This window comes from Platichthys flesus, chromosome 19 (genome assembly GCF_949316205.1).
Source record: "Platichthys flesus chromosome 19, fPlaFle2.1, whole genome shotgun sequence".
NCBI lineage: Eukaryota > Metazoa > Chordata > Actinopteri > Pleuronectiformes > Pleuronectidae > Platichthys > Platichthys flesus.
The window spans coordinates 11,432,275-11,443,832 of NC_084963.1; the positions used below are offsets into that span (position 1 = coordinate 11,432,275).

Genomic DNA, 11,558 nt, shown 5'->3' on the forward strand with positions numbered 1-11,558 from the left:
TGTTTATTTCTTTTTGTTGCATTCACTTAAGTGTATTTAACGAAATTCAGTTTACACAGGGAAATATGCTTGACAATGTATCACTGTATCACAACTTTCCGTTTTGTTTTTTTTACTAGACAACAAAGTGAACAAATTGTTATAAGCAGAACAGTGACCGTATTCCAATATAGGTTGTGTTTAGCTTGTCATATTGTCTGGTGACAACTGTTCCTTTTATACTTAGAAGTAATTGCAGACATTTCAACCATTATACATTTTTACAAGCCGTTTCAATGTTAAATCATGTGGATAATGTCAGTTTACAACACACATGACAATTACAATAGATGAAGATTAATATGCTAAAATGTACAAAGTAAAGACTTTAGTAGGTTTCCCTTTGTTACGTTATCCTTTCCTCCCCCATAGTGAAATACATGCACACACACACATATACACACACACATGAATTCTACACAACAAAAGCCCTCTCTCACGATCACATATAATACCTTCTCATTTTCCTCATATCTTTTTTGATTTCCCTGTTGCTGCCGGCTTCTACCATGTCCGACTGACTGACATTTGACCATGTTCCTTTTTAGATAAGGGCATCCTGCACAAGTCGGTGGTGTACGAAGGAGACGTTCACATGGTGGAGGAGATCCAGCTTCTAAAGAACCCGGAGCCCATCAAGAACTTACTGCTGTCATCTGAGGTCAGTGACTTTCACACGAAGACACAACCCGCACCTTGAGAAATAGACAACAATGTCTAGGGGTTTTCCGAGCTAAAACGACATGTTATGTTTGGTGGTTTATACTATACCTGTGTGTGTGTGTGTGTGTGTGTGTGTGTTTTTTTTTTGAGATGTGGTTATTCTGCTGTGAACATAGGAAGTTACCAAGAAAATGTCTGCAGCAAAATCAACAGTTCCTCTAAATCGAAGCCTGCACGTTATGTTTAAGATAGCGTGTGTTTGTGGTTGTCTCGAGTTTGTGTTGCAATCTTTACAGACCGTTATGAGAATTTCCCTTTTCAAAGTAGATGCAGAATTGTCTTCTCTGTCTTTAACCCAAGTGAAGTTCCTGACTTCTTAGTATATTGTACCTTTTTTGTGTGAAGTTTCTTTGGCACATTATAGTGAACCACCTTCTGTTTCCACAGACACGATCCCTGTACGCCGGTTCGGACTCCGGCGTGGTCCAGTCACCCACAGCGTTCTGTGGCAGGTATCCGTCCTGTGATGGCTGCGTCCTGGCACGGGACCCGTACTGCGCCTGGGACCGCCGCACCGCCACCTGCGTCAACATCTTAGATGCTCCCAGCCCACAGCATGGGTAACTCACCATTGAGCTTCAAGATTTGTTCTAACGCCTGATCTATCACACCGTCTACTCTGTACATGCCAGTACTCCACTCATGCATTATTACACTGGTTAACTGAAGCCCAACCAGAATCGAGTGGCGTCTCTGTTTAATCTCCATCCAGTCTGACCTGCTTTACATCTTTGCATGAGTTGTTTTTCCGTTTCAGGGTGGGTGCATAGATTAAGACTCGTGAAAATGATAAAGATGTTTTGTTTTTTCAGGAAGCTGATCCAGAGCCTGAATGGTGACGCAGACAAGTGTCCTTCAGGTAGGCTGCAACATGCTCACATACTACAAGACAAAGACATTTTATTACATGGCATATATTATTGCTAAAAACAATTTTTTTAAAGTGAAGGATGTTTTAATTGATAAGGCTGCATTGGTGGCGTTAAGTGAAAGAATGAATTTCTCCACTTCCTTGACCATTTTTATACATAAGGTGGAGGCCACAGTAGTCCAGCATACTTTCATCTATCTATCTGCTAATTCTGTCTGTCTGCATGTGGCTTGTATATCTTGAGAACCGTTCATGTTATCGGTTTCACACTTGGCATGTGCCACCATGGCACCAAATTCAACACTTACCCAGTGAAGTTCAGTGTTGAATTTGGTGCATTTTGGACATGTGACCAGCGTTTGTTAGCACCAGCGGCCCAGACTCTTCAATGTAAGTGACATAGTTGATAACTGCAACAGTGTGTTCACGACAGCTGATTCTCCCGTTCGGGGTTCTGCGTACTGAGTGAGGCTTCACTGAACTGAACAGCTCTTTGTGCAGCAGTGATGGATCAGCTTCAGGGCTCTGTGGACTGAGTCCTGCAGCAGGTCTTTACTTGCAGCGACTCAATAACCTCAGGTCACTTTAAAGTTAGAGGAAATTGCTCCCAGCTTAATCACAGGCTGAGTAACCAGCCAATTCCAAATGGGCAGGTTAAGCATCACCCTAGTGAAATCTAAATCTGATAAAGAAATAAAGCAGGGGTTTTTATTTTTTTTATCAAATGTAAAAAGCATGTCTTGTCTGATTGTTCTCACATCATCTGTTTTAAACAGGACCTATTGCTAGACAAGACTTTAATTATGCAAAACTCATTATTCTCTCTCTTGTTTTGCTTTGCAGTGTCAGGTCTGTTGCTGAAGGACTACCAGCAAGTGAAGGTGAAACCGGGGAGCTCTGTCGAGCTGCCCTGCCTGGTCCACTCCAACCTGGCCCATGTGATGTGGAAATCCAACAGCTCGGTTCTCACCGAGGCCTCTCGCTTTCACCTCATAGGTGAAAATGGTCTCCTCATTTACAGCGTGGCACCAGAGGATCAAGGTCACTACGAGTGCTGGTCCGTGGAATGGGCCGCCGCTGCCGGTAAGAACTTCAGTCGCCTCCTGGCTGGATACGTCCTCACTCTGGATCTCCCGACCAGAGCCCCACACCAGGCGGGCCACCGCACCACCACCCCTGGCAGCCACGAGACACCCAGCTCCGCTGAAGGTAATGATGAGACAGACAAAGCCCCACTAACTTCAGCCCTCGCTCCCCCCACCTTCCCAGCCTCGGCCCTCTTCACCTCCCCACCCCAAACTGACTCGTCACTAACCCCGCCCCCTAGCAGCACAATCAAGCTCCAGCCAAAGTTGGAAGCTCTCCCATCAAGCTCCAACAGCGCCCGCCCTGACAACCGGGACCCAGCGGCCGAGTATCTGCAGCAAAACAACAGCATTGCCCTCCTCCTACTCTTCCTCCTGTTTTTCCTCCTCTTCCTGGCTGCGCTGGCCTACAACTGCTACATGCAGTACCTTCCAGCTCCCTGCCTGCGTATGCGAGCTGCTCTGCTGGGCAGCCACAAGAGCGCTAGTCAGCCCGAGTATCGTGCCTGTGAAGCAGGTCTGATGGAAGCGTCCACGACGGACAAAATTCAAATGACGGAGCAGCCGACGCAGAACGGCAGCCAAACCACACACCTGCGGGCGCTCCGCGACACAGGGTACGAGACCGAGCCAGAGTCCGGCAACGGTCGGATCCCCTCCCACAACTTCGGAGAGGACAGCCCGTCGCAGGAGAAACCCTTTGACGTGGACTGTGAATCTCAGCCCATCCAGTTTGCAGACGCAGATGAACCTTACTGCTAAGCAGGCGCCTGCTCTAGTTTCTCTCGGCCTCAAGAGGAGTTACAGGGGATCACGTTCTTTCTGCATCTTTCCACTGCTCACAAGTCTTCAGTGTTGTCCTCTATATGGAAGTATGTTCAGTCAGTGTACAGCATTGGATGACGGTTTATCATTACAAGGCTTAAGGCGGGCGCCCCAATTGTGCAGATTTACCTCCTGCTGTCTGACTTAGAGCTTTTTCTGATAAAGTACAACTGTGCACCTTGAAGCTGTACCATCTCAGCTTAGTCCAGCAAGTGAAGCTATTTCTTAAATTCCAAACTGGAAACATTGTTTACCAAATTGGTAAGTTACTGTGATGTTTTCCAAATTGGAATCGTTTTTTATTTAGTAAAGCCCGGGTGAAAAAAAAATCTCTGAAAGCTTTTGCATTTTTTATTTTTTTTCCTTCAAAGCAAAGCGTTGGCTGTTGAACTTGGGTAAATGCTTCACCGTTAGTGTTTTCTCAGGGAAGATTTTCTCGGTACTCTGCAGCCTCGCTTGGTTGTTCTGTGTTGCCGTCTGCAGAGCGCCTTATCTCACCTGTCGAGGCGGCGAAGTCGAGTTCGAAACGTCAGAAAAAGAGAAAAACATGGATTGAAATCAAACCACTGTCTTGTTTGGACTCATCCTGCGCAACAATCTGGAGTCTTTGTATTAAATTTCTTTTCCCTCCCTGTGAAGTAGACATTCCTACGTGGATACAACTCCTGACAGTCCTGTGTATTAACCTCTACTAGTCATCTGCCCTCATGTGGTTTGTTAATAACATTAATATTGTTTATGGTGATATCAACAGGCAATTGTTCTTTCCTGGAAAACAAAAAAGCCCTGGAAATAATCTGAAGTTTTTTTTTTATACTTATTTTTAATTAAAACCTTTATTTCAGTTTTAGAACATTTTCAGATAATTATTATTTAAGACGTCAAATCTGTGGTAAAGTCATTTTGTCCCTTTTGTGCAAGTTATGATTTTTTTTCCTTTTTTATTTATTGCAGCAGATTTGTTTAAGTCCTATTCCTCATTCATTAGTCGCTCCCTTCTGTCTTTCTTGCATGTTCTCCCTTTTTGAGATTTCCTGTTTTCCTCAACACTCTTTTTTTTCCATCACTCCCTCCCTCACAGCCTCCTCTCCTGTCGACACTTCATTCTCCCTGTCTGGAAGTAGAACTCCCTCTGTCCTCCCTTCTTCCTCCTCCTCTTCCTCCTCCACCTCCTCCTCTACCAAGCCCCACAGTGTGGAGGCTCGGGAGGCAGAGGTGAGACTCTTGCCTCCCTTGCTAAAGGACCAGGCCTGGGGGGTTCACGCCCACGAGGCCTTCCTGCTTTTCTGCCTCGCCCTGGGTGAGTGGTGCCTCTGGCGGTGTCTCGGCTTACCCCCACCCCAAAAAACCATCCCTGTTTGGAAATCCTCTTGTTTTTAACCCTCCATTTTCTCTACACCATTTCCCCCCTACTCATTCTTTCGCATGCCACCATTTCACAACCCATTAACTAACTGGGAATGTGTGTGTGTGTGTGTGTGTGTGTGTGTTTCTGGATTCTGCATAAAACATGCCTGCCCTTTTTTTTTTAGAAGTAGCAGACGATACCTGTATCATAAGTGAATGTAAAAAAAAAAAAGAATACAAATCTGGGTTCAAAATTAAACTGTCCTTCCGCTGTGATCTGGTTTTCCTCACAGTTCTCAATTGTATGTCAATGAAAGGTTAGATTTGGTGTACATTACTGTGCAACAGTGGTCGGACGTGAAACATGATAAACAGAGGAGCGAATCCTTCTCATCTCTCCTTGGAGCAAACAAATTTAGGATAAGTTCATCTCAAACTTGAAAAAATTGTGCCTGTAAACAAGTGTAAATACAGTTCATTTGTATATATGGAAAAACACTTTGAAGATGTACATAAATCTAGGGGACATTTTTGGGGCTGTGGCTCTTGGTAGGTTAAATAAATCTTGTCAAACTGTTTTCAACTCTGGCTTGTTCTTGACCTCAGTCATTTTTCTTTTTTCTTTTTGTGTGAATTCGTGCAACAGAACACTGCTGCATGTGGCTGAAAAGCCGTGATCCTTGTGCATTACCTGAAAAAATTATGACAAGAGTTTTGGGAAATAAGTTGATTAACCTGAAAATGAATTAACGTCAATATAAACTTCCGAATGTGCAGCTCATCAAGTCCGGCTTCATCAGTAACTCTGATCAGAAAAAAAAGTAAACAATTTGCAACAATGCAAATAAAGGATGAAATTTAGAAAGAATATGACAAAAAAGAAAATCTGAATCCGACTAGGATGGCACTCAGTCTAATCCTCTGCCAAGGTCGTGCCCCTTAAATTCTAATGTCGTTTTCAGAAATGAACGCAGGAAAATGTCCGTAAAATTAGGTCAGAACATTTTCCGGAGTTTCACATATCAATAATGCAGCAGGAGATTGTCACTCACTCAGATCCATCAATTATTTTTCTCAGAAATCAGTGAAAATGCCCGAACACGAACAAGAAAGCAAAAGAAAATTCTTAAATCCGCCCCCTTGTCCGGATCTGTGCCCAAATTTTTGTTTGCCCATGTAAAGTTTCATGTAAATCCGTTCAGTAGTCGGGGTTTAACCATTACTTCCTTGGCAGAGGTAAAAAATATGGTGCCAAGTTTACTCACCACCACAAAAGGACCCGTCTACGTGGAGTATCCGTGTCTCCACCGTCATGGGTCAACAACAAGTGCGATTCTGTCCCCCAGGTCCCAGTGATGTCCACATTCACTGGCTAATAAACGGACACAGTCTGAACACCCCCATAATGGAGTACCGCCAGCCGCTGGGTCAGAGAGAGGTGCTCGTGAGCAGCTGGCTCCGAGAGGGGCCGCTGATCAAGGACGCCCGTTACCAATGTGTCGCTGAGGCCAGCACAGGGAATGACATGTCTGAGGTGGACCTCCGCCTCACTATTGGAGGTATCTGGTGTTGAGTGGCTCTAATGATGTCCGGTGTGCAGAGTATGATGGTTTTTGAGTATTAAAAACCAAATCATTAAATAAAATGTGATCACTTAAGGCATGTCGAGTGATAATGGAACAGGGTGCCAAGACTCGGCCCTTGGATTGGATGTATAGTTGTCCTCAGATGGATTTGTTCAATGGTTTACATCCATAAAAGATGTGGTTGTTCGACAGATGAGGAGAGCGTTCCATCCAGGGATTTGAACCAGTGGAGAGGAGCACTCACAGAGCATGAGCAGCTGCTAAAACGATGGGAAGAGGCCTGGGTACGTCTATGTTCTCGCATGTTGAGTGAGTGTGTTTTCTCCCAGTCGCTGAAACGGTATTTTGCGGTTGGCCGGGTCAACTTGCATCACACGCGCTGGTTTTAACCCGCTATGCATGTTTGGCTCCAGCTAAGTGGTTTGAACTCTTGTCTTTGAACTCTCACTAGAGAAGTGCAAAGTCCAGATTTACTGGGCCGTTGGAGAATACCTTGGAGCACCAAGCTACAGGCAGCCAGTGCATTCATTCATCACAAAATTAAGAGTTTTATTGTATAGTTTTTTTTTTTTTTATTGTGCAGCGTGCTTTCCACTGTGTGAATAAAGGTGTTTGCCCTCATTGAGCTAATTCAATTACCATCTGTCTCAACCATTTAACCTTGATGCATTTAACTGACAACATTCTGTCCCACATGATCTATTAATATAATAATTCAACACTCATGCTCCACAGGGATCACAAGTTAGATTCATTTACAAAAATCCATGCACAGGTCATGTGACATGAAGTTTTTTTTGTGAACAAATCTTTATCGCTTCCAGTGCAAAAATGACACATACACATTATCTTATCATATTTCATATTGGTAGTACATTATTCCTCCTATTATTACAGATAGATATTTCCCTCCTTTTGGTTGAGTTTTTACGTTGATTGCATTTGTGCATGTTTTAAGGCAGTTGGACCAGTAAAAATAATTTAACATTTTGGTTTGGAGAATTAGTTTAGCTCTAGCCTGACAATAAGGCTGAATCAGTCTATATTTCTTTAATATTTTCTTCCTGATCTACTTCTACAGTATAGCTCTGCTCGTCCCTCCACAGGACAGCTGTGACGGCCACTGAGCTCCGTGAAGACGCAGTGAGCTTCACTCATGTGGGCTGAACCTAGGCGTGAACATGGTCCTCAGCCCAGGTGGAGCATGCTTTTGCCACTGACACCATCATAAACTGCTACAATACACAAAGATCGTCCCAGTGTCACTTCCTGTGTAGGAGTTTGATGGACAATGAAGCAAGGAATTTACACCTGCAGGGGCTCACCTGCTCGTGATGATGGACGGGTGATGGGACTCCTAACCCAAACCCGGCGAGGAGATGGAGCTCATTGGTGGACTCGATCTGGGGATGTGTGGGCTGCCCTCCCACCAAAGATGCATTTATTTTTATTTTCATTAATGTAATGAACGTCCTGAAAGTGGCACTTGTATGGAACAGATGGTATATAAGGGAAGCTGATAAATATATGTACATGATGTAGCATCTGGAGCAGCTCAGGCCTGTTCATAGTGTGAGTTATTTATGATGTTTGTACCTGCCAACGCCTGTTTGGTCCTTCACAGCTGCAGTGTGAATGTGTCCCTTGAGATGATAGTGTCTTTAACCTTTATCGGACATATTGGATAGTCGAGGCCCAGGCTTATTCAAAGGATTCAATCCCAGGAATAGACGGGCTAACTGAAAAGTATTTTCAAGCAGTTAGAATAGCTCTTTATTTGACATTTAGATAGAGGATGTCACCATATATGGAATTCAGATAAAACCACAGCATCCAAAAGGAATTTATCCACACTCTTTGTCTGTAGTCAGTGTTTCTTCAATTAAAACTGTGACTGAGTTTTTGAAACAGAATTAAATGGGGAGAGTTTTATTGATGCTTATATTGATATAAACGTCATTACAGATCATTTTTGTTGGAGCATGTTTCACTTTGGATATCTGTTGGTTCAACAATTTAAATTTAAGACTTTTAAAGACAATTTGAGGTCCAAGACGGATCACTTGAAACACATGCATGCCGGCAAAACATTTCTCTTACAAAAACAACATTTTAGAGCATGATGGAAGTCCCATTACATTGATATGAAAATGACCTGGTTAAATGTATTCAAGCCCTACTTTGAAATATTTTAATGTATTCTAAGGTCTGAGATGCAGATAGTGAAAAATTATTTTAGACATTTTAAGACCCAGCGCAAACCCTGTATTAATCCTGCAGGATCGAACTAGAGTGGTAGAGTGATACCACAGCCTTTTTTCACAGGAACACTCTACCATCTGAATTATTAACCAAAACCTTCTATTTTAAAGCCAGTTGTGCCATTTTCAGAGGTTACAACTGATTCTTTGACTGTAGAGATACAGCTTTGACCAAATGGACGAAAAACGTGTGATGAGTTAATGGAGAATGATTAAATGAAACAGCTACACTTTAAATATATGAAATATATGCAAACTGTGAAACTTAAAAAAAACATGGTTCTGTAAATCTCAGCAATAGTGTGCCATCTATCACAAGTGTATCGACAGCCCCCTCTTGTGGCCAAAAAAAAGGATCACAACAGAAAAAGAGAAAAACATGGTGTGGATGGGTCATTGTTTATCAAATAGGCCGTGATTGAAGTGTTACAGCAGCAACGATATCTAAATATTTTAATGTAAATCAAGTTTTTTTCAGTAACCATGGTCTGACAGCGCTTTGACAATCTCCAGGCAGTAACAATAATACAAGAAAAAACAGCATTATGTGAGAGTATTTGCCATTTGCATCATTCACACATGTCCTGGTGCTGACACAAATTCTAGCTTCAAAGTGGTTAATATATACACATCATTGACTTTTATTTTTCTATCCTGAGGACAAATCTTTACTCAGAATTCATTTTTTAAATTTCGTGCATTTGCATTTCAAACGGGAGACAACATGAAGCATGAGGGAGTAATAACATAATGTACCTGGTTTATGAACCATGTAGTGGACCCATCCTTTGGACTGCTGCACTCCCAGTTGGCTCCACTCGTCATCGAACATCAGGTGCGATCTTAGAACATATTCAACCATTTTCCGAGGCAGGACAACATGTCAATGTGCCGCAATATTTGACACACAATCAATACAATGCAGCCATATCTATATCATATGCATACCTCTTGTTGGATGATTGTAGTCCTCGAAATATGCATATATGCACTTTGCACATATAAATGTCCTTGCACCATATCTTAAAAATCACAGTGAAACCAAATTTGTAAAAGTTACAAACATCACTGACATAGTCTTTAAAAAACACTTTTTGTAATATACCCAAAGTGTGGTCCCTGTAATGAATTGCATTATTTACAAAGTTTTAGATTGAAATACAACATTCAATATCTAGATTAAAGATTTACAATGAACATTCAGATTAAACACCTGACATTAAGATGTAAAATGTACTGCCCCCTGAGGCCGGAATGTAGACAACACTCGGAGAACAGCAGTTTCCGTGCTCTGTGGTTGTTTTTCCCCAAATGGCCACAAGGGGCAACAACACCCCAGTTCCACAGTCCTGCAGTAACTTCATCAAGCGACACACGTAAAGGTGAAGTTTATACTTTTTACGCAAATATTTTAATCCTAGTTTCCTTGTTGACAAACGGTAAGAAGGAAAGACGAAGACTAACTCATTCTTATGGCAAATCACGTCCAGTTCAACCATAGACTGGATATAAAAAGAAGTTAAACAGGCTGACAGGGAGCTAGCTTGTAGCTTAGCAGTACTAAGACATGTTCGTGTTAATCACATGTACTCACAAAGTTCGTCACTGTACCTGTCCGAAAAACATATTTTGTTGTGAGACATATTTTCCGTTGGAGTCTAATTAGTCAGAAAACAGTTATACGCAAACAAAACTGACAGCATGACCCACATGGAGCGTGTTTGCGTGCAAATTGCACCAAAGCGTTGATTGGACGATTTAAGTCATGTGACCTCGAAACTTGCTTCAGGTCATTATATTTCCAAAAAGAAGCATGTGCATTATCATACAAAAATATATGAACATGTTTGATATCAATAATTTATCACAACAAATGTCACGTTAATATTTCTTTATTTACCTCATTAAAGGTTGTGGATTTTAACTTCTCTTTATGAATGACAAACAAAACATTTTACTAATCTGAGGTAGATGGGTTATACTTCCTTACGCTGCTTGCACATAAATAAACAATAGGTCCATGTTTTGACTATTTTTTGCTATTCATCAAACTTTCATTGTCCTATTTATGGATATTGTTTAATTTCCCAGCCCAGGTTTATCCAGATATGAGAAAGAGATTGTGAAAGGGAATCGCATCATAATAATCAGTTGTCCGTATTCAATATATTCAACAGAGGAAGTTCTTTTAATAATAAAAAGAAATAACCTTTTATCTTACATCCGAGCCTGCCAGTGCTGCTATAATATTAATTATGATTTGTTGAATTACTTTTCTAGAGCTGCTCTTTGTTAAGCTGCTTTTCTGAAGTGGCTTGAATAGCATAGGTTAGAGGGTCTACAGACACAAACACACTCATGCATATTGATCCTCTTGTGCCTCGGCCGCTTCTTCAATGAACCATTCACAAAAAGCTCAGATGACGCCCACCTTCGACAAGATTTTGAAAATGAGCTTTCGAGGCTTTAGATGTTATTGTCCCCATAAAAAAGCGTTCGTTGTAGGTCATAAATAAATTAGAATTTTTTGTTTTGTGAATGAAAACCAAAGAGAAAGATTTAAAATTGTATTATTAGCACTGTGTCTACATTTTCAGAGTATTGGGACCAGGAATAAGAAGACAGTAGTTGAAGACTCCCCCCCCCCCCATTTTTCATGAATAGAAGTGAAGAAAATATGACTATTGACTAAACCATTTTTTCTTACACCCTATTGAATCTGGTCAAAGACGTGTGTTCCATCCTTCCAAGCTTGTGTGATTCCTATGAACTTATATTTTCCAAAGCAACTTCCTCAAATAACTAATACTGACTACCACAC

At 41.8% G+C, this 11,558-nt stretch overlaps 1 protein-coding gene across 4 annotated transcripts in view; it reads left to right on the top strand.

Annotated features, from left to right (window-relative positions):
• Nucleotides 1-8,395, top strand: part of sema4d (sema domain, immunoglobulin domain (Ig), transmembrane domain (TM) and short cytoplasmic domain, (semaphorin) 4D) — a 41,355-nt gene extending 32,960 nt beyond the window's left edge. Inside the window, exons 14-21 of one of the 4 annotated variants that reach the window (XM_062412656.1) lie at nucleotides 588-700; nucleotides 1,150-1,322; nucleotides 1,575-1,621; nucleotides 2,477-2,842; nucleotides 4,625-4,843; nucleotides 6,237-6,449; nucleotides 6,669-6,760; nucleotides 7,558-8,395. In XM_062412656.1, the coding sequence (XP_062268640.1) occupies nucleotides 588-700; nucleotides 1,150-1,322; nucleotides 1,575-1,621; nucleotides 2,477-2,842; nucleotides 4,625-4,843; nucleotides 6,237-6,449; nucleotides 6,669-6,760; nucleotides 7,558-7,593 (1,259 nt within the window). In that variant the 3' untranslated portion in view covers nucleotides 7,594-8,395. The remainder of the gene's footprint in view (nucleotides 1-587; nucleotides 701-1,149; nucleotides 1,323-1,574; nucleotides 1,622-2,476; nucleotides 2,843-4,624; nucleotides 4,844-6,236; nucleotides 6,450-6,668; nucleotides 6,761-7,557) is intronic. The other 3 variants (XM_062412657.1, XM_062412658.1, XM_062412659.1) reach the window with 3 other exon arrangements.
• The last annotated feature ends 3,163 nt before the right edge of the window (nucleotides 8,396-11,558 follow it).